The 23,999-nt window shown below is 36.7% G+C and overlaps 1 protein-coding gene across 5 annotated transcripts in view; it reads right to left on the bottom strand.

Annotated features, from left to right (window-relative positions):
• REPS1 (RALBP1 associated Eps domain containing 1) overlaps positions 1 to 23,999 on the bottom strand; it is a 73,203-nt gene that overhangs the window by 37,421 nt on the left and 11,783 nt on the right. For all 5 annotated transcript variants that reach the window (XM_065888507.1, XM_065888508.1, XM_065888509.1 and 2 more), the window contains exons 2-7: positions 3,824 to 3,947; positions 2,000 to 2,196; positions 1,715 to 1,868; positions 1,034 to 1,158; positions 372 to 534; positions 31 to 94 (exon numbers count right to left, since the gene is read on the bottom strand). In XM_065888507.1, coding sequence (XP_065744579.1) covers positions 31 to 94; positions 372 to 534; positions 1,034 to 1,158; positions 1,715 to 1,868; positions 2,000 to 2,196; positions 3,824 to 3,947 — 827 coding nt within the window. The remainder of the gene's footprint in view (positions 1 to 30; positions 95 to 371; positions 535 to 1,033; positions 1,159 to 1,714; positions 1,869 to 1,999; positions 2,197 to 3,823; positions 3,948 to 23,999) is intronic.

Here is a 23,999-nt window from a genome sequence, read left to right as displayed (position 1 = left end):
ATTACCCAACTAATGATATACCACACTTACCAAATATGAGAAAGTTCAAGAATAGGAAGTTTTGATTTTGTAAAAAACTCTTTAGCTGCAGATCCTGAAATATTAAAACAGTGTTGTTTAATGTTATTCTGAACTTACAGCTCCAAGAATAAAATGTGAGGTAAGAGTCTTAAGACTTTTGTCACTGAGAAAAAGGTAACCGTAACATGTGTACATGCCATGTTTTTGGTTTCCAGCGATTATAAAGTTTTTAGGCAATTTGAGAATTAATTTATCCTTTATAATCTCTGACCAATAAAACCATGTTTTTGAGATTATGAAATTGAGATTGTCCTATCCATCTAGAAGAACTTCTGTTTTTAACAACTCACCTGGAATAAATCCGTTTAGATCAGGCTGAATGGTTTTAAATTGATTTACATAATACTGTCTTTGTTCATCTGTTATTTTCCAGGGATCGTCATAACTACTGGATTGCCTACGAATTTCATTGGCAGTTGTAGCTGATGCTACAGTTCGTACTGTTGTCTGGTCCTGTAATGAAACATTTTTTCCTCAGTACAGCATCTATCTATATGATTACATGGACCAAGATCGCTAGGTTACTTATCTTTGAAAGTAAAACTTTTTGTGGATGTTTAAAAAGTAAGTCTTCACAAACATCAGCAAACCACATATTTGTTATATAGGTTATTAAACGTTTTCGCACAATGATTATATAAATGTGTAGAACGACAGCAATATGTAAGCAACAGAAAGTTATGTAAAATGTGCTAAGAAAGCCAAGCAAATATATTCCTAGATGCAGAAACCTTTCAAAGCTTCACTATGGAATTAGCAAGAAAATCAGCCAAAACTTTCAGTGAAACATTCCAATGAAAACAGACTTGAAGAAAACGCACAGAGTTCTGGTTTTTTTGTAAAAGAGTGAACTTGCATTTATAAAATTTGCAACAGCAAAATATGAAAACAATGACTGCAGCAATACTCTGAATGAAGCAAATAAAAATGCAATACCAATAAAATGTCACACCTGGACAGAAGCAGGATGCATGGTTAAAAGAGTACTGGTTGGTGGAGTATCTGCAAAACTGACCCAATTTTCTTGAGGTGGAGGTGGAGAATGCCCTGACCATACTGCATCACCAGCAGAAGAACCTAAAAGCAGAATGGGTAAACATGCTGACTCATTTTTGGAGGAAAAAAATAGTTACAAGGTTTTTAATGATAACAAATCACCACACACATATACAAGTTTTCTTTTAAATGCTAACTTTGAAGAAATGTTAACAATTTCCAAAATGGAATCTTCTCTGTCAATTTAAAATTATACCTCATTTGGTATAACCAATTTATTGCTGTAATAAGCAATATAGCAGCAGAATCATTTTTACAACAAAGTGTACTTCCCTTCACTAATATAATCTATACTTAGGAATGTATCCCTAGGAGTATTTATTTATTCATTTTACTCTTCAGAGAATCTGATCCCAGTAAACTTTTGTCTAAGCATCACAGATATAAATAAATGCAATTACCACTCTGCAAAGTGATATATCTACTTAGAAACTTTCACAGCTGGCTTTTGCTTCTCTTTAAGGCACTTAACATATAATTAAAAATTGACTTGGAGGCAACTCTTAAAGGAACATTATCAAGTTTTCTTCAGTTTACAGCCCTTAATAAATGTTACTTTAAAAAAATTTCTAAATACCTGACTGTGCTTCACCAAAGGGAGACCAAAATGGCCCAGGTCCTGCAAGAGGCCTCTCACTGTTTCCTCCACTGGGATGGCGGCTGTGCTTCCTCCATGTGTGTGGAGAAGTTGGTGGAGACTGCTGTGGCGAAACTACTGGGGATACAGGTTCCTAGAAAAACATCATTACTTTAAAATTTAAATTTTAAGGTAACATTTTCATTACTAAGGCACTCAATAAATGTTTCAGTGTAAGCATTAGCACAGGACATCAACTGATAGCATTTACATGCACGTGCTTACCTGCTGATCTGCAGATGTACGAGGCTGGCCAGTATCATGGCTTGTGGATCCCTTTTTCACTTGCCCCCTGCCCGGTGGTGGGGGAATTACACCAGAATAAGACCCTTGATTTTCAGAATCTGAAGAATATGAGGCTGCATGACGAGATTCCTGTTCATTCTTCGAAGCAACAAATCTTGGCAGAGGAAGGTCCTTTACTGTTAACCACAAAAATAATTATTACTTCAAAATAAAAAAAGGTATACACATGAAAAACTGAAATAAGAGATGAATTTGACATTAGAAAGAATTTTTGCAAAAACTGATACAGAAACAACAGGCATAAAATGTTTACCTCTACAAAATTCAGATCATCTCTCTTAGATTGTTTAGGGAAACTTTAAACTAGAAAGAAGTAACACCGAACTGTCCTTAAGGAGTTAAGCTGTATTAAATGTTCATTGCATGTCTGGCCCTATGCTTGTACTTTGTATCTATCTCGTCTCATAACCATTATCAACCCCATTTTACAGAGAAAGAAACTGAGACTCCAAGATACCAAGGTCATTGACAGTTAGGATTTCCACCCAGGTGAATCGGACCCCGAAGCCTAGGCTGTTTCTACTCACACTGGTTCCCTAAAGGAAGATGTTAGAGCTCTAAGCAAAATAAGAATATGTCACTAAGTTTGAGACTAGATTAATCTAGACATTTTCATTGCAGAAATTCCTGAAAACAACTTACTGTTCACCTACCAAGGACACAGAACAAGGCGTCAGTTATACCCACCCACTTCAGTCTAGCTTATGACACTCCTACAGGCAAATATTCTACATTCAGTTTTAAGTAGAAAAGAGGATAAAAGACTGAGAATTTCTCTGCACACTTTTAGACTAGAACAATACAGCACCAAAACCATTTTTAGAGGAAAGTGTACTTCCCTCCACCATGATTACCAGAATTTCTCTTTAGAATCTCCACATTAAGAAGGGAAAACATTGTTTATTCAGCATTTATGTAAAGGAATTCAAAATTACCTGGAAAGAATGTAAACTCTCAACTCTAGAACAATGATATGTGGCAAACCAGAGCTCCACAATGAAAACCTCTGGATGACTAATAAACTGAGCTGGTACTGAAAACTATGTTATAAAAATTCTAACATCAGAGAAAACCTCAAGTTTTCTCTTGCCCGCCTTTCCTATGAAAACCAAAGAACTCTGCATTTAAGTGCCTACCGTTATAGAATTTCCATCTACTTCGGCATCAATGAGCCTCCAAATAACAGAAAAACAAATTATCCTAGGTGACATTTGTAAGGTGGTTAGATGCTTATATTTGGGTTTTAGTCTGCCAATATTTTTAATACTGTGTCTTTCAATCAAAGTTTTGGTTAACTAATACTTTCTAATTTCAAATGGAGCTTTCATGGCTTTTCCAAACAGGGAAACACAAAGTATAATGTTGTTTTATACTTACTTAGTAGAAAAGAATATAAGGAAAGCATATATGAAGATGGGCACTATAATTCATCATTTACCTTGATAAAATTATTCATCTAAATTCTAAGCAATTTTTAGTAAATTAATTTTTAAAAATCACCATTTTAAAAGTTTTTATATTACCATCAAATATGTATGAAGTACATATATGCCATAACAGAGTTAAGACAGACATATTTTTCTAATATTAACAAATGAAAAGAGCATGGTAGTAAAAGACATGACACTAACTCAACGTCACAAATGCCACTGAAACATCAGAAAGACTCAACAGTTCTGACTTTACTTCATTTGTGATTAGAAGTTCATCTTCATTTCAGTTACTAATATATTCCATATTTACCTGTATTTATACTTTCCACTCTTAAAGGGAAGCCAGACTGGGCAACAGCTACAAGTTTCAAAGCAATATAGAACTGACTTCTTCCAAAATAACCAAGTCTAGTTGCACCACAAAGCTCCATAATCTATAAAAGAACACAATGTTAACATTAAGAATTATGACAATAATTCTCCACATAAGCAGCTATCTAACTTCTGTTTATCACTTCTCCAAAATACATAGCTGACATATGGTATATTACTCTCAACTGACAACCAACTTCCTCAAGTTTCAGGTTTAAATGTTTGAAAATAAAAAGGCACTGACCTTACAATAAGAGGGTTATCACTCTCCTATGTATTAAAATTCATGTGATAAGTAACTACATTTTATTAAAAATCACATCTTTTAGAAACAAATGTACCATCTACTCTTCTTCATAAGCACTGTGCATACAATAGGGCCAAAAGTTTCTGCAACTAATAGATTATTAAGCAGCCATTTAAAGTAAGTCATAAAATGACATACTAAGTGGGAAAAGGCAGGAGGCATAATTTTAACTACATAAACAGAACTTTTAAAACAAACAGATATATAAAAATTCTACTAACAAATTTGTTAGGTGAGATTAACAGTATGTTTTTTTTCCCTCTTATTTTCCAGATTATATTTAATGTGGTTATACTACTTTTCTTTAAAACAATTTTTGCTTTTTTTTTTAAAGCATGAAGGCTTTCAAGGATCATTCTAGTCACTCAACAAGTATTTCTCGACTGGCTACTACAAGTATCAGACTAGAAAAGAGAATTTTGAATTACAAGATTAAATTATAATCCCCAAAGGTGGAGTAACATCTACTATACAGACATCATAAAGTAATCTTAAAACAAGCACTAAGTATCCTTGTCTCAGCTTCTCAAAAAATTCAACTTCTTGTACAAAGGGAACATATTTTTTCTATTTTCTTTTTCCCAAAACACTCAAAGGAAGATTAAGGTACCTGAGACGCTGTGGTACTAAATCAGAAGTATTTACTAGAATTGCAAAAAAGCAACTATCAATGGTTCAGCAACATATCACAATAACAATAACCATTTGTTTACTTGCACAAGGAAAAAATAGTCATTTTTGCTATGAATAATCAGCACAGGAGGAAGTTGCTGTTCTGCCACTAAGGGGCAGTGATGTTGGAATTATCAGGCCAGGAATTTAGAACTATGATTAATACGTGAAGGGCTCTAAAGGATAAAGTAGACACTATACAAGAACAGAATAGGCAATATAAGCAAAGAAATGGAAATCCTAAGAAACCCCCCCTCCTCTCCAAAAAAGCTAGATATCTAAAACACTATAAAACAAAGAATGCCTTTGATGGGCTTATTAGTAGACTGGACATGGCTGAGGAAATAATCTTCAAGCTTGAGGATCTCAGTAAGACCTCTAAAACTAAGAGGAAAAAACAGAACAGAATATTTGAAAACTGTGGGACAACTACAAAAGGTATGACATACATGTAATAAGAAGACAAGAAGGAGAATAAAAAGAACAGATGATTTACTTGAAACAATAATAACTAAAAGTTTCCCCCAAATTAATGTCAGAAACTGAACCACTGATCCAGTAAGCTAAGAGAACACAAAGCAGAATGAATGCCCAAAAAAGTACACCTAGTCCCTTTACAAAAATTAACTCAAAATGGATCACAGATCTAAATGTAAAGCATAAAATTATACAACTGCTGGAAGATAACATATGTATTCGGGGTGCTTAAGAAAAAGTGGGTTTTTTTCCTTTCACCTAATGGAATAACACTATTAAGAGTTTTTGTTTTGTTCTGTTCTTAATGATTTGTGACTTTTTCCTTTTTGCCAAGGTAGTATTTTTGCTCTATCAGCAGTCTTTCTAGTCATTGCCTTTCTACCTTGTATGTCATGGCTTAGAAAAGGAATCAACCTTATAATACTGTAGAAAACAAGAATAAACAGTTCTTTAATAATAACTCGAAGAGCTCTCCAATGAGCAAAATGTACACAAGCATCATTTTTTACTTCTGATACACAAAATATGGACATGTTGGGGAGAGGGCTAACATTTACTGAGTGCACACAATGCTAAGCACAGTGCTAAATACTCATGGTGTTCCCATCTAATCCTAAAAATAATGGAGTAGAATTGCTATTTTTATGATTTTACAGGAGAAGAAAGAGAATCAGACTGGCCAAGTAACTAAGGCCAGAGGGCTCAAAAAAGGGCAGAGCTATAATTCAAAGTCATGCTTTTAATCTTCTACCAAGACATGCTGTCCACTGTCCTTTTCCTAGAATAATGTCAGCTGCCTCAGAGCAAGTACCCTCAGTAAGTCCTAAAAGTTGAGTGCCTAGTACAAAGTGACAATGAAAGAGTAGTTTAAATGCACTAGGAAGGCTCTTTAATCCTATGCTCAGAACATGAGGTACAGGGAATTCTAACAACAAGAAAGGTATATGGAAGTTATTTGAGAATTTCAGCTTCAATCTACGAGCTGAATTATAAAGTAGAAAAATGCAAAAAAGTGGAATGAGGAATATATTGAAACTATACATAATACTAAGAATCAATACATCATCACTGTCAAAATTCTCTCCAAACTGTCAAAATTCTCTCCAAAATGAAATTTTATGAATGTTTAATAAAATATAATAGAAAGTAAGACCCTCCCTTTATAGTCACTATCAAGTTAAAATTGAGAAGGTGACTCCATTGCTTTCATTTTTATAAACATTCTTTAATTTAAGTTGGACTGGGTCAATGGACAAGCTGACTGTTTTTGCTGGCTTAAAAGCCCAGGAAGTTTGGTCTACCTACATGCACAACGCTGGCTCCCAAGTCAGTCTAACTTTTATTGTTCCATTAACTTGTTAGACATGTCCCCACACCTCTCTGTGACTCATCAGCTTTACCGACATGGGAATAACTTGTAATGGAGACTCAGGTTTACTAGAGAAATTAGAGGAAAACAGGGAACAATTACACTGAATACCTATTATTAGGAAGACTGTTTACTTGTTGTCCCACTTAACGCTCAGAACACTCCTCTAATGTTGGCTACCATTATCCCCAGTTCATAGGAAAGGAAACTGAGGTTAGTAGGTGGCAGTCAGGGTTCAAAGCCAGATTAGTCTGAGTCCAAAGCCTCTCTTCCCAGGTGCCTCCAAGGCATAGCTAAACAGAACTCTCAACATGGCATGTTTATGGGGCAGTAGTTCCAAAATGTATTCCAAAGAACACCAGTCAAGTTAAATGCTCTGTAGTTAATAAACATATATTATAGCCCCCTTGGTGACTTTACAATGCATTTTTAGTTCATAAGAGGCACTAAAAAATCCTACAGCCTAGAAACAAACTTCTATTTGGTTTAGTATCTATTAAAATGCTTTAGAACTAGTGGTCCATAGATCAGATGCTCTGTATAACACACTTTGGGAATCAATGTTGTTTAAGAGCCCAGAGCAGTGATATTCAAACTTTTTGGTATCAGGATCCCTCCTTATACATGCTTAAAAAAACTAAAGAGGACTCCCTCAAAGCGTTTGTTTTTGTGGCTTGTATTTATTGATATTTACCATATTAGAATTTAAATTGGGAAATTAAAAAAACATGCACCTATGAATTCATTTAAACACAAGAATAATCCTATCACACGTAACATAAAATTTTATGAAAATAACTTTTTTCCAAAATAAAAAATTGAGAGTACATTGTTTTATATATATACAAATTTCCTTAATGTCCAGCTTATGAGAAGATTAATATCTGCTTCTGTATTTGATTCACTGCAATATGTTGCTTTGTTTAAAGACACTCACTTCACACAGGTATGTGTTGCAAGACAAAGGAGTTTTTTAAATTTTTTATTTATTTATTTTTGGCTGCCGTGGGTCTTCGTTGCCATGTGCAGGCTTTCTCTAGTTGTGGCAAGGGTTACTCTTCGTTGCGCTGTGCGGGCTTCTTGTGGCGGTGGCTTCTTGTTGTGGAGCATGGGCTCTAGGTGCTCAGGCAGTAGTTGTGGCACACAGCCTTAGTTGCTCCACGGCATGTGGAATCTTCCCGGACCAGGGACTGAACCCGTGTCCCCTGCGTTGGCAGGTGGATTTTTTTTTTTTTTTTGCGGTACGCAAGCGTCTCACTGTTGTGGCCTCTCCCGTTGCGGAGCACAGGCTCCGGACACGCAGGTTCAGTAGCCATGGCTCACGGGCCTAGCCACTCCGCGGCATGTGGGATCCTCCTGGACCGGGGCACGAACCTGTGTCCCCTGCATCGGCAGGAGGACTCTCAACCACTGCGCCACCAGGGAAGCCCTGGCAGGTGGATTCTTAACCACTGTGCCACCAGGGAAGTCCCAACAGAGGGCAATTTAAATAGCCTTTTCAGATAAATCTGTTATCATTTTTTGATACCATACCAAACCTCTACAAGTGGTAGTTGCTTAAAGGTTAGCTGCAATATAGAATCCAAAGCCATATTAATAAACTCTTTTGCTTACTCTTACATTAAAAATCCATTGGTGGGCTTCCCTGGTGGCGCAGTGGTTGAGAGTCCGCCTGCCGATGCAGGGGACGCGGGTTCGTGCCCCGGTCCGGGAAGATCCCACATGCTGCGGAGCGGCTAGGCCCGTGAGCCATGGCCGCTGAGCCTGCGCGTCCGGAGCCTGTGCTCCGCAATGGGAGAGGCCACAACAGTGAGAGGCCCGTGTACCGCAAAAAAAAAAAAAAAAAAAAAAAAAAAAAATCCATTGGTGTATCTGGTGCACTGCATCCTGCTTTGGTCATATGTAAACTACTGGTTCATAGTCATGCAGATCTTCCTAATGTTGACACATTTTATTTACAAAATATTTTTTTAAATTACATTTGTTAATATCACCACTGGTCTCATCAGAAAAGTCATTAAATACTGGGAAGCAGTCAAACACATGGTTGCAGCTAAGTTTTCGAAAATCCTGATTTTTGCCAGAAAGCTCAAATTTTATATCATTAGTAACAAATAGCATTAGTTGTTTTCCCTTAAGTGACAGTCATACTTCCTTCATTTTCAAGAAAATCTTTGCCCAATACCCAAGTAAGCTGTTCCTTCAAGAAAAATGGTGCTCCATAAAAAAAAAAAAAAGTCAGTACAGCTCACAACTCAAACAATAAAATAAGTACTTTTCCTCAAGACAACCATCATTCTTCAGTATGCAGCAAATGTGCTTTATGCATACTTCCCACTGCATCACACAAAATACTAAAAAGATATACGCTCAAGGGTGAAGATTTAATAAAATCAGGGTTTTTTTTCCTACATAGAACATTCTTCAGTGAAATTGGTTTCTTTCTTGTATGGCAGTAAAGAATACAATACTATTACAGTTTGGTGACACTGCATTGATTTGTGCTAAGGAGTCAGTTTTACCCACCACTTCTTTTGCATTACCAATGCAAAGGTCAACACAGGATAAAAAAAAAAAAGGCGGGGGAGCAGGGAGGAATAACATATTAGTATTATTATGAAAATATCAGACCAGGGCTCTGCAGATCAAACTCTGAGAAATGCTATTATAGAGCACACTCTCTATATGGTAGTGATAGAAGGACCTCTTGCTTTGATGTCAATGCTACATACTCCCTGCTCTAGAGCAGCTACTGAAAACACAATGTCTACAGGCGCAAGCAAGTATACCATAAATCAGTGAAACTGGCCAGATGGGGGATGTAGTGAGGTAAGGTGAGCAGGTGTGACAAGAGCAGCTGCTATTCAGCTCTAGCTAACTGCTGCTATAGAAGAACATCTGTCAAATGATGCCATCTTCAGACTTCTGTAAAGCTGGAAATCTGGAATATTCTATGATATTGTTCTCATTTTTAAATGCTAATGTGGATTCAGATAATTTTTTAAAATATGCAGATCAACTAAAACACCTAGACCACATATCTACATATTCTGTCTCAGAGGGTATTCTATAGTTACTAGAAAAATGGCATAAAATAAATGGCAAAAACTACAATAATGCTCCTTCAGGTCCTCTAGCAAGCAGGGTAGAAAAAAGTGAGACCAAGTTTCATGAAAGATAACCATATATACAGGTATTATTATATATTAACCTATCCTACTCATATAATGGTCCTAGAGTGTTTCAGCTGAGACTCTGGAAGCCCCCCCAAATTATTCTCAGGTCATTAATTCAGGTCATTAATGAATCATTATACAATGGCTTTATATAAGATCTTGTTATCTAGCAAGTGACTCAAAGTACTGAGACAACTGAAGAATAACCAAGGGAAATTAATTAAAAGAAAATGCATTATTTCATCCTTCCCTAGAGTGTCAGGTCCAGTCCTTACACACACCCACAGTATAACTAATACAAGAACTCTAAAACACCTCTTCCTCCCTTCCTTCAAAAAGTCAAGACTGCTCCCACTTCAAGGACTTTGCACTTGCCGTATCCGCAGTTTGCCCCTCAGATCTTTGCTTGGCTACTTCCTCGGTCATTCAGACCTCAGCTCAAAGTGCAATCCTTCCTCTGAGTACCCTACTGTTATTTATTGTCAACATCTCCCAAAAGAATGAGCTTCCAAAGAACAGAGAAGATCTCTTATATTCCCACCACTTAGAACAACTCCTGATTTACAGTACCTATATACATTTGTTGGTTGGATACATGAATGAATGAAATATTTTTGAATCAACTTTGCTGCAGTCTCCTTCTACTCCTATACAGACTACCAGATTAACAAACCTAAAGTATAGCTCTGAATAATGTATATTATATTTAAAGAACAAACTCATAAGTCTAGCACTCAAGACTCTCTGTAAAGTCGTCCCAAACTGCTTTTCTAGTCTTACTTCAGTCAATCTAGAGACTGGGCTCACCTATCTCCATATTTTTGCTTTTCTCTCTCACCAGATCACTCTCTAACCTATGTCTGCCTATTAAAATTATACCCTTTCTTCACAACCCATCATAACAGGCTCCTCCTTCCTGTAACATTTGCTATCCTTTCTACTCCATATGCAAGTGACTTTTTCTTTCTTTGTACTAGTACTCCAGCTTCTACCATTTGAGTTACTTGAGTTACCTGTGTAATTAGGTTAACCACACTGCACACTCCTGACACCTCCTCCCTCCATTAAACTCCTTGTGGGCAGAGACCATGACTTAGTCATACTGGAACCCCCCGAAAGATCTGGCACTGTATTTTGCCACTTTGTGCTGAAGAGAATTGCTCTCCCATGGTGCCCACATCCTCCTGATTTACCGAATTCATTCTGTTAGTCTTCATTTGAATTAAATCTTTCTTACTAGGAAAGATCATTTTTACCATTCCTTTAAAAGTGAAACATTTTCTAATAATAAACATAGTTTGCATTGTCCAATGTAGTTTGGATTACACATGATCCATCCATGCATCTTTGCTGCAGTACACTGTGGCAAGTAGAAAAGGTCAAGAAAAAAAAAGTCAGTGGCAAAGAAGATAAGGGCATACATCAAAGCCCAATCATTCCAACATGACTTAATTCCCTTTCAAATACTGCTGTCAACACAAAGCATGTTTCACCTGTTTACAAGCTATGTGGACATATTAATCTCTAGTATTTTCCTCTGTTACAAAAACAATTTAATTTAAATACTTAGCATAGTCCAACAAAGTGGGTAACTCATCCACTACTGGATTCATGAAGCATGTTTGCATTCCTAAACGACTCTAGCTATCACTCTGTGACCAACTCCACCACCAATTTCCTACTAAACTTATCAGGTCTGAAGTGAAATGCAATCTTACCAACCCCTTTGAGATACTTAGTTGCACTGGGGCAAATATCTAATCTCACTTTTACTATATTACTTTCTTATCCAAAACCTTTAATGCTTTTTGCTTTGCTTATACAACTCAACTGATTTTTTTTTTTTTTTTTTTTGCGGTACGCGGGTCTCTCACTGTTGTGGCCTCTCCCGTTGCGGAGCACAGGCTCTGGACGCGCAGGCTCAGGGGCCATGGCTCACGGGCCCAGCCTCTCCGCAGCATGTGGGATCTTCCCGGACCGGGGCACGAACCCGTGTCCCCTGCATCGGCAGGTGGACTCTCAACCACTGCGCCACCAGGGAAGCCCTCAAATGATTTCTGATTACAAGCCTACAGTTCAAAACCACATGGCTTCTTTGCTTTCTCCTGCTATGATTTTATCCTAACACTTAGGTAAATAAACAGGTATTCTCTTGATTCTTTTCTTCCTTTCACTCATACCCTCATGCATAACTTCCATGTCACATTTCAACCACTTTCCTATCTCAGTTAAGGATGAGTTCTCCAAGTCTTTCCTCAACGGTATGTCCTCAGAAAGAACGAAGAAAACCATCTATACATTGCTGACAAATGGCACAGATTATTCTGCAGACCACCTCAAAAATAAGATATGTATAAAATTTGTCAAATACTGTAGCTAAATAGCAATATCAGAATTTTCTTGCGCCCTTACTATATATCAGGGATGGAAATATCAGATAAGTACTAAATAAGTAATAATCCCCTTTCTACACTACAAGTATCTGCAAAAGGTATATTTTTCAGTGTAAAGAAAAACTACAAATGTCTCCTATAACTTTTCAGCAGAAAAAAGTTCAAATATATTATACAAGTTCTTTTTCCCTTACTAATATTATCACAGCAATTCATCAAAGAACATACTATAACAATACAGATAACTGCTACAGGACTTAGAAGCTTAATACTGGAAGGCAGATTTCATTCTACCCGCTAAAACAAGGAACCATAAAGAATATACTGAGGGACTTCCCTGGTGGTGCAGTGGTTAAGAATCCGCCTGCCAATGCAGGGGATACGGGTTCGAGCCCTGGTCAGGGAAGATCCCACATGCCGCGGAGCAACTAAGCCCATGCGTCACAACTACTGAGCCTGCATGCCACAATTACTGAGCCTGAGTGCCACAACTACTGAAGCCCATGCACCTAGAGCCCGTGCTCTGCAAAAAGAGAAGCCACCCAATGAGAAGCCCGCGAACCGCAATGAAGAGTAGCCCCCACTCGCTGCAACTAGAGAAAAGCCTGTGTGCAGCAACAAAGACCCAAGGCAGCCAAAAATAAAAGTAAATAAATAAATTTTTTTAATTTAAAAATTAAAAAAAATATATTGAGTTAATTACTATAAAAGAGGACAGAGGTTAAAAAACAAAAAGAGGACAGATGTAGATTTTAAAAGTTTATGAAGTTCTTGACTTGAACTTCTGAATGGTACAGGTAATTAAAAAGATTCCTCTTAGCAATATATCTGATTCCTAATTCTATAATTTTACTCGCTTTGGGCAATATACACTCCTTTTGACAGTCAACTATGATAAGAGTAGTACATACAGACCAATAAATATTTTATTGCTTATAATCAGTATCACAGTCATTAGTTGTCTAAAGAAATAAAACACTTCTGACAGCCTCAAATGTAAAGATTCTAATATGAAAAATTATATGACTACCTATAAAGTTTATTGGTAGTTCAAGTCTCCATGTCCAATTAAAATAATTTTTTGTATTACCGACTTAACCAAAAAAACTTTTAAAAAACTGAAATATAGATTAAAGGTAAGAAAGGATAAAAACAATAAAAATACAAAAGTGATTTGAAAAATCCCACAAACCATCTAAAACTTAGGCTTAAAGTAGTAGTGTTTGCCTTTAGAAAATATTATTGAGACATGGAGATAATCTAGCAAAATCAATCTGGCCAATAAACTATACTTAGGGTGACCATAAAATTTACATCCAACCTGAGACATTTGCAAGAGTGAAAGGGAGTACTATTTATAAATATGCCTGGACAAGAGGCATAAGCCAGGATTGTTTCAAGCAAAGACAGACTTATAACTTGCCTTTCCAAAACACCTTTAAAGATAAATGATTCCATTTAACCAACAGAAGGCAGAAGGTTACAGGAAAAGCCAACACTTAAAACATGTTCCCTTACAATATGTCATATTGAATATTAATCTTAATTTAAAGAGTAACATTTTTCAGAAACCAGTACTAGTAATCAAGCCCCTCTGTTTTCTTACATGGAGACTTAACTGACTATTCTAGAGCCACAGCAACTCTAGTTTATCAAAATTTTTAAAATAATAATAAAAGTTAAACATATAAACATGGGCTGGGCATCATTCTAAGCACCTTATAAATTAGCTCATTTAGTCTTCATAACAGAAACTTTCATCCCTGAAAGACAGAGACTTTTACTGCTATTTTACAGATAAGAGAACTAAAGGATAGAGGTAAAGTAACCCACCATGGTTAAAGGAAATGGGGAAGCGGAGGATTCCAGGGCATGTTCTTCCCTACTGCACTATGTTACCACTCCAGCTCCTTTACTGGGAGGACTGGAAGCCCATGACTTTCCCTAAGTACACAGAATAGAGTGGAGCTCTAAAGTGTCTGCACTCAGTGAGTAGAGTTAGAGTGAACAGGGTTAAGCAGTTGTGATGTAATTTCTTGTACATATTTCTCTATCATTGGCCAGTTGTCAGTAAAACACAGGCCTGGAAAATATCTATTACTTGTTTTGTTTGTTTACAAATTTATTTATTTATATTTGGCTGCGTTGGGTCTTTGTTGCTGCGCGTGGGCTTTCTCTAGTTGCAACGAGCTGGGGGGGATGGGTGCTACTCTTCGTTGCAGTGCGCAGGCTCCTCATTGCAGTGGCTTCTCTTGTTGCAGAGCACAGGCTCCAGTAGTTGTGGCGTGCCAGCTCAGTAGTTATGGCACACGGGCTTAGTTGCTCCGCGGCATGTGGGATCTTCCCGGACCAGGTCTTGAAGCCGTGTCCCCTGCACTGACAGGCTGATTCTTAACCACTGCGGCACCAGGTAAGTCCCTCTATTACTTGTGATAAAGAGAAACCCATTTATCCCACTCTTAGGATAATGTTCTAACCCGTGCTATGGGCTATTGAAGGTTATTAAAGGGTGAGGATGACAATAATGATGATTGTGATGGTAGTTAACACTGATGGTGTATATACAATGTGTCAAGCACTGTTCCAAGCTCAGTAACATATTAACTAACATAATCATCCTAACAACCTTATGAGGTAGGTACTTCTTTCAAAACAGAAAACTGATATGCTGGTGAGCTTGCTCAAGGACACACAGCAAACAACAGAACTTGGATTGAAACCCATGCACTTAACCACTACATTATTTCATAGCAATCGCATTTTCCCAGTGGTAAATTCATATAATAAGCTGTGCTATACCAGAGTTCTACTATGTTACATCATAAAACAAGAGTTGTTAGTTTTGATGACTAGGTCACAGAATCAAGTTTTGATAACTGTTTGCTATGTGAATATAGGTAAGTTACATAATATGTTTTGTTTCCTTGTAAATAAAAGGCAAATGTTAGATTCTACCTCTAAGATCCCTTCTAGTGAAAATATTATTTCTCTGAATGAAAATTTTATATGAAGTCTGTAACCACAACACAAACTATCCTCTGAAAACATCTGATTTTCAAAAATCTATTTCTGCCAAAGTACCAAACATAGATTAGTTACGTGCCCCCTTTTAAAAATGATACATATTTAAATACATATTTAAATATGAATTGTTATGATGAGCAAAAAATATAAGGAATTAATTTCACTGTGTTGGGGATTTAAGTAGGAATAATTAAGTCACTTGCTAAACTTTGTTCTGTAAATCTGCCTCCAAAGGAAAGATATCTGGTGTGAAATTCAAGCATCGGTACTTTCACTTTGTAAATGAGTGTTTTATCATATTTTTGTATTAAATATTTGATAACAAAAAACTTTCTGGACTCTAGTTTTTTATTATGCCTTAAGGTCAATTTTCCCTTTTATAGGAAGAGAACCAGTATAATTACTCAAGAAAAATAGGAAAATGACTTGGCTTACCACATCTGTTTTATAACCGACATTTAGGAACATAATACACAGAATAAAAAACAAACACTACTTGTCCTGAAACCAGGTGTATCTTAGAAAATAGATAAAAATTGAAGAACAAAAATAGTACTAAATATAACCATTCAACTAATATGAACCCATGGTACTGCCTTTAAAAAATGCTGATAAAGTATACATATCAATATCAAATGTTCCATGGCATTTTACTCAGTTAGAAAATGCTATAACATACAGAAGTTCATGATGATTCAACATCAGACCCCCTCAGTCCTTCGGGGCTTATGTGTCTTCCTTTGAGTTTCTTTAACTGCATGCTGTAATAACTGGGTGGTGGCTCAGAGTAGTTTTGCTGAAGACCTCCTTATTCTCCCTTGCTGGTTTTTTTTTTTTTTTTTTTTTTTTTCCCTTGCTGGTTTACAATGATGCTAGTACCAAGATGCTTTACACTCAGTAAATCTTAATGAACATATCAAATATCACAAAACACCTTCCATCCCCAACTCAGGATGGTAAGAACAAAGGAAAGATAGCCTCAGGCTCTTCCAAAAAGCTACATCCTTTCTAAGGAAATAATAATAGTAATAACTAATAGCTATATAGCACTACTCCAAATATCAGGCACCGTAGTATTCTACTTATCTTACAAATTCATTTAGTCCCCAAAACAATCCTATACAGGTGCTAAGTTATTCTCAATATGCAGATGAAAAAACTAATGCCCAGAGAAACTAAGGCCCAGGGCAGTGAAATACTTGCTTGAGGGTCAAAAATACTAAGAATTCAACTGCATCTTTAAAATTCTATTAAAGAGTTTTAGTTGACCAAATGAGGAAATAAACAACAAATTATCAAAATTGATGATGAAAAAGCTACTATTTATTGAGTGGTATACCAGTACTTATTTAAGACAATCCTCAAACAATTTAAGAAGCATTGTTACATTCATTTTATAAATCAAAACAGTGAGGCAAAGAGAAAGTCCTTGCCCAAGGTCACAGACTAGAAATCAGCAGGGCCAAGACATGAACCCAACTCTGAGAAACTCCAAAGCCTGGCTTTTTCCATTATGCGTTTCCCAAACTTCAGATTCTTGCATACCACCATCACAAGCTCTGCCATGTCTATGGGCCACTTGTGCTATTATGTTCTTAATATTTCTTCTTTAAATCAAGACACTTTAAAAACTTAATAAATTTATTTTAGAAGGAAAATGTATCACTATATAAATGGAAATTAAGTATCACCTGAGATAAATAGAAAATAACAAAAACAGTAATACATTCAATGAAAACAAAACTGTCATTTAATTTCAGCCAAAATACCACTGTCTGCAAAAAAACCTGTTCTTTATTAAGAGAGTTACCTGTGTTAGAAAGGTGTTAAAAACTTACAAGTAACAAACCGAAACTTTCTCCTTAATCAGATTTGAAAAACAATTCAAAAGGAATAGCTCACTATGTGCTTTCGCATTTGTTGGGTACATAGCCCACACTTTGGGAAACAAATCATAAGGCTGCTCTACTGCCTCCCTTTAATTCAGTATGCAGCCATGTCTGCAGTCTTTCTTGCACTCGTAACATTTTAGAGAATGCTCTAACAAGAAACGTAGGCACACTGTTATAATTAGTAGCACCACAGAAATGCCTCAGCCTCAGCAAAATGCTCCCCTCTTAAGTACGCACAATGTTCAAAGTACACAGTAGGCCCTAGGAGGCATGTAAAGTTTTAACACACATCCCCTATTCTTAAGAAACTTCTAACCTAGCTGAAAACATAACATACAAATGACAAAGATAAGCTATCATATAAGGCTGTAATCTTATACACTGAAATGGTTGGTGTTTTGAACACAAGTTTTGCCATCTGATGGAGCTGGATCTGAATTCCAGCTTATGTCAAGCATGTAGCCTCTGGAGCCCCAGGTTTCTCAGTTATAAAATGGAAATAATATATATTCTCTAAGTTTAAAATTAAACATATGCCAAATAGTTCAATACCTGACCCATAGCAGGTGCTATGTAATTAATACTTGTTTCTGTAAGAATTAGAGAGAAGTTACTATGGGTTGGAAATATTTGTTAGGGAAAAAAAAAAAAAAAAAAAGCCTAACCTGGATGTTAAAGAATGGACAGGTTGTTGGGTAAGTCAAGATGGACATTCGAACTGGGGGGGGTGCCAACAGGTCAAAGTAGGGATTGTAGTGTGGTTAGGTAGTAAACTGGACCAAACTAGATGGAGAGGGTTCTAAATGCCAGACTAATCTTTACTGAGCACTTCTGAAGAGTATCATACAAGTTTTTAGAAATTCGCTTTTTTGTTCTTTAGCAATTACAGAAAACCTAGTTAAGACTTAGGAGGCTACTGCAGTAGTGTAGCAATAACATAGAGCTCAGAAAATAATTAATGCAAAGGACAGAAAAGGATGATTGACTGAGATTTTTCAGAGAAAGAAAATCTCAAGGACTTTGTAGGCTGAATGTAAGAAAAGGGGTCAAAGCCGACTCTACACAAGAGAAAGACACAGTAGGAAGACAGGATGCTTAAAGATATAAAATAACATAATAATTTAGCATCACAGAGAACAAAAAGAAGAGATAATATCCACCAAGAATTAATTCAGTATCAATTACAAGGGAGATGATAAAACAGAATGAAACCTAAGAAAATATTACTGGACTTGGTGGCTAGGATAAAGGTGAACCTTAAGAATATCTTTTTTTTTCTTTTTTTTTTTTTAAGGGGTAGGGTAGGGTAGGAGGAACAGAAAAAAGTCAGGCTACTAGTACAGACAGCAGAGAAGAAATCTGGGTCATTTGTTACTTGGCAGTAAAAGAAAAATAGGAAGGCAGATAGATGGGTGTACAGTCAAATAACACAGGAAGCAAAAAGGAACACTATTAGAAAATAACCATTATACAATACAATTAGTAACTTTGACAATTCTGTTTTTTCCCTTTGTTAAGTGTGAGAAACACAAGTTTGGATTCACTCCAGAAACAAGTCTTAGGGGTAATCTACAGAAATGTGATTAGGGAAGTAAAAGATTTCTATCTCTACAAGTTTTAAATTGTGGGTAGTAATAGAAAACCTAACTATAAATTCCTTTCCTCTGGTTATTAAATCCTCAGCTTCCTGAAGGCAGGCACAGAATACAGCTCTTAGATTTCAAAGGTTAACATCAGTAGTTTCTACTATTCCTGTGAGATTTACATTGACCGTGACAAGTAGTATAATCTGTAATTCTGACATGACACAAATCTCAATGGCCTGTGTTAGGGAATGTGCAATCGCTGTGTGATATCATGTGAGTGTACCCAGCACCCTCCCTCTAAATGGATTTGTGGTCTTCTCCTTTCAGCCAGGTACACTGGAACTGGACAGAAGCTGTGCTTTATTATATTTTATAAAGAAAATATAAGCAACAGTGCCAAGATTCCACCATGATTTATTTTAGTTGCCAATAAATTCCTATTTTGTTTCTTTTAAACTTCTTACATTCTGCTATTAAAAAAAAAAAAAAGAATAGGGAAAAAAGCATTCTGAAAGGGAAGGAGAGGGAACTGGCAATGTTGGTCAGCAAAGCTGCAAAGTCAAAACTCCGAGAATTCTGTGCTATTTGTTCCTGTTCTTGCTGCCTCCTTCTCTTCTCATGCCCAGAATACTGACTGGGGTGGGGAGAGAGTACCCATAGCACTAGCAGTGGAACATCCAAGGCTGCAAGCTTCACCACCCGCACTTTTTACTTTCCTGGGTGAGGACCCCAGAAGTGCCTTAATTCGTCACCCCAATCACATCCATATATGCACAGCAATAGCAGAGCTAAGCAACTGGCTTCCCTAAATAGTTAGCTCTGTTTTATAAACATCTACTATGTGCTTTTGCTGCTCTAGATAATCATGAGGTCATGAAAGAAAAGAAACCTGAATGTTATTTACGGTTTACTTATAATATTTACTTATAATATTGTTGGGATGTAAATATCCTGGAAAAGCAGTCAAGCAATGACATAAACGAACAAAAAGCAGTAACAGTGCAGAACACATACAGAAGGATAGGCAGGAGGCAAATGAGAGTCAGAGAGAAGGTAAGGTTGTTCAAATGACATTTCCAAACATATAAAAACTAAGGCACGTTTTTAATAAAAGGGGGAGGATGGAAGCCGGGGGAGGGTACCGCAGATGAAGAAAGTTAACATGATGAGGAAAAAAAACCTAACAAGTAACTGTGAGAAACAGAAAACAGATCTGCTAGAACACAAAGTCCACGTTAGAAGAATAATCAGAAACAAGATTGTGAGAAGTGGGAGTGAGTTGGTAGATAACTTTTAAAGCTGGGTAAGCATGACTGCTCAGATTTGATATGCTCTCCCTATTGCCATGCATTTTACGAGAATGCTATGCTTTCCTCCAAAAGAGTCAACTAAATTAAATGAGAAACTACTGACCTGTTTCCTTATTTAGATTACTTATCTACCACTATTTGCTCATTGTCATGTTCAAGAATTAGAAATTATACTTCCGAAAGGCAGAGAATCTCATGTGAGTTTATTACTAAAGTAAACTATGGTATCTTTAAAAATAAAAAATTAAAAGAACATCCTTGAGGTACAATGGTTTAAAGAACAGTTATTAATATGCATGCTCACCATATCTGACTAAAGCCACCTGAACAACTTCAAAAGTATTAATATTAACTGGCTTATTCACAGTCTAACTGAAAGATCTATATAATCAGGTCTCAGAGGCTCCATATTGTTCAAAAAGGCTCATTCCCTGTCGTTTGGAATTTTTTAAGTGGTATGACAAAATGACGAGGTTAGGCTAGTACCCATCAAGGTACTGATGAAGAGTGAAGCCCTGCAGCACCAATTAACCAGTCCAATAAGATCTGGGTGCCTAGCATAAGCAGAGTGATCTGAGGAAAACAAGAATAAGCTAACGCTTGCCTTCAAACTGCCTGTCACCTATCAAGGATAACAAACATACACGAACAGGAAGCTAGAAGTTGTACATACAAGTACAAACATATACAACAGTATGGGAAGATTACAGAAAGGGGGTTATCTGGTAGAGAGGATTAGGGGAAAGTTCAAAGAAGCAGGATGTCAAACCATTGGTTTGGCCAAAAACTTCATTCGGGGTTTTCCGTTTTCTTTCTAATTCCATGAAAACAGTACAACATTGTCTTTTATGAACATCAAGATTTTCCTTGATGATTCAGATTTTTTTATCACATCTGGGATAAAATTTTTGAAGGAAACTAAAGGACTATAAAAAATGAGTTAGTTTGCAAATATCTCAATATAGAAAACTCATCAAGAGAAGGATATGCTCTGGATCCTAAGGAAAAATACTGAATAAATAAAACCTCAGTAACAGCGTAGAGAATGTAAAAGAAAAACCAAGTATGAATTAGTTCAAAGTCTAAATTAGAACACATTTTTGAAAGAGTAATGTACCAACTTGTCAGGAAGCAATCCGACTTCCACTCATGCCTCCATGAAACCCAATATTGAGTTTGGTAGCACATGACAGATGACTCTTTCCACAACTCTCCTTCCTTTCTTTGTTTCTCTGCTTTCCCTCCAATGCCTCAGGCAGCTACTACCTCAGGCTTCCTTTTGCTCTCTCCTTCCTTTAACTCCACAAGTTCATCCTGGCTGATCTTATTTATACCTATGGCGTAAACTGCCACTCCTATGCTAAGGAGAGCCAAACCAGGTTACCAAGGACCCTCTCCTAAGTTTCAGTCCTCTGGAGAAGCAGGTCCTCATAAAGTCAAACAAATTAATGTTATCTAGATTTCCTAGAGGAGACACTGACTAAGTTGGCCTTGGCGGATAAAAGTATTCTGTTTAGCCATCTTTTAGAATGTTATTTGTGTTGTAGAGTGTTATTTGTATTCTATATAAAAACAGTTTAAAATTTTATCCCTTTATTTCAATAAAATTATTAATTTACTCAGCAAACTACCAAAAATAAACAATGGCATCTAAGTAAATGTAGCAGAAGGACCTATTTTTAAGTTTTATTTACAAAACTATCCCAAGACACGCTGCTGAAAGACATGGATAAACCGGACTTGTTATAATAACTCTTAGAACCTAACAAGACTCACAGCAGTACAGGCACTCCACAAGCTGGTGTGAGGACCTCAGCGTGATCTGTAAATGTTAAGTAACTCTAAAGAAGAAATTGGGGAATTTAGAATATTGAGAGATACAGTAGACGGTAAAGATATGAGCATGGAAGTGGGATAATAAGTATTTAATCATATAATATTTAGGAAGTAGAGCAAAGTGGTTAAGAAAAGGACTACTTAAATCTAAGCTCTACCATTTTCGAGCTGTGTGACCTTGTAATAAGCTACTTGTCCTTTCTTTATCTTCATTTTAAAAGCAGGGATAGTAAACTGTACCCACTTCACAAATTAATATTTGTAAAGGGGTGCAAACAGTACCTGACATACAGTAGGCAGTACACCAGCATTTATTATTACTATTATTATTTGAATTGGGTGCAATATATATTCAAGCTAGTGACAAGCACATATATTTGGGGGGAAAAAAAGGATAAATCCATGATCACTCATTCAACACTCAACAAATGTTAACTACGAACAATGTGCCAGAGATATAGTTGTGACCAGATAGGAACAGTGACCCCCTGCTAGGTTCTTGGAGCTTAGGAGAAAGATTTAAGTTTTCCAGAAGAGCAGGAACCATGTCTCTTCCATTCACCTCTGCATACTCCATGCCGCTGGTGCATACCCTGATGCATAATAGATGTTTAATAATATTTGTTGAATTAATGAATGATGTAATTGTAAGATATTAAATAGAAGAAAGTACTCTGAATATATGGAAAGCAGAATTCAACAGAACCATCCCTGAAGAAATGGTACAGCAATGCTCCAGGATAACTCACCCTCAAGGAATTTTCCCACACATCTACTAATTGTTGAGGATCATGAGAGCATTCAATTTCTTATTAATTAAATGGGGATAACAATATCTGTCAGACTTATAAAGATGAAAAGAGATCTTGTGTTAAATGAGAAGCACAAAGCTGCAATGAGATGCTGATGGGAAAGGGTAGGCTAGTCTGTTCTAGCTCTGAGGCGCATTCCTCAGCTAAATGCAATTTCTTTGCCTTGGAGGTTGCTTGCAAACAGCTAAGACCTCTTACTTTAAATGTGCAAATGCCTTTTGGGTTTAACAACCATGGTTCAATTCTTTGGAGGCTGGACTAAGTTCAGGTAAAGAGACGTTACACTTCCTCATCCACCCTGCCTTCCTAACAGTCTCAAGAGAGTTTCAGAAAATTTCTGAAGCCGTAAGTGAGAATACCTAAATCTCTAAACAAAGGTGCAATTTACCATCTACTCTGAAAGGACATTTCAAATACACTAAGTTAAGTTTGCATCCCTCATTTCTATTGAATAGCCTCATTCAGGAACCACCACCAAGTCTGCACAAGCTTCTAAAGCCACCCAGCTGCTGCTCTCAAGCTTTCAAATGCCCACTAAACCTTGCTGCCCAGATGGACTGAACATGACATGGATGTGCTCACTCAGCACATCCGAATTCAGCACATTGCCTTCAACTAAACTAGGCCCCCCCTCCTCACTTCTTTATTTCCATTAATGGTTATCATCATTCTGCAAGCCAAGTAGGCTCAGAACCTCAGAATTATCCTTTATTTTAGTATTTTGGTGGTAAACTTCACTTCAGGAGTAAAAATCCTCTAATTACACCATGAAAGGGAGAAACACAAAGCATTATTGATAGGATCAAAGGATTGAGGGCAGTGTAGTAAGTTCAATGCAACAAAACGTGTAAAGCTAGGTTTGAAGAACAATGGGGAGATTTTTACTACCATTAAAGCCCAGATCCTACAAATTATGAATTTTCCTTAATAGAGCAGAGCTCGAGTGAACGAAACTTCTCTGATCACCCTCTAAGAGCCAGGCACTACACTAGGTTTACATGTTACTTCACTGTGGTATTACGAAACTTTTGGATTTGGTATCATCCTCAGCCTACATATGAGGAAATGGGAGTCTTCAAAGGGGGTTAATTAAGTTACTTGCTCAGAGCAAGAAAGTTAATAAGCACTGAGGTGGAGATTCAAATCTAGAACTGTCACATTCCTAAGTCTATGCAATTTTGACCATACTCAATACTTGCTGACGCAGAAAATTACAAGGGTGTTGTAAGTAAATACTTTTCTATGAAATATAATTAAGTG

This window comes from Phocoena phocoena, chromosome 12, assembly GCF_963924675.1.
Source record: "Phocoena phocoena chromosome 12, mPhoPho1.1, whole genome shotgun sequence".
NCBI lineage: Eukaryota > Metazoa > Chordata > Mammalia > Artiodactyla > Phocoenidae > Phocoena > Phocoena phocoena.
This window is presented reverse-complemented; position numbering and strand designations above follow the sequence as displayed.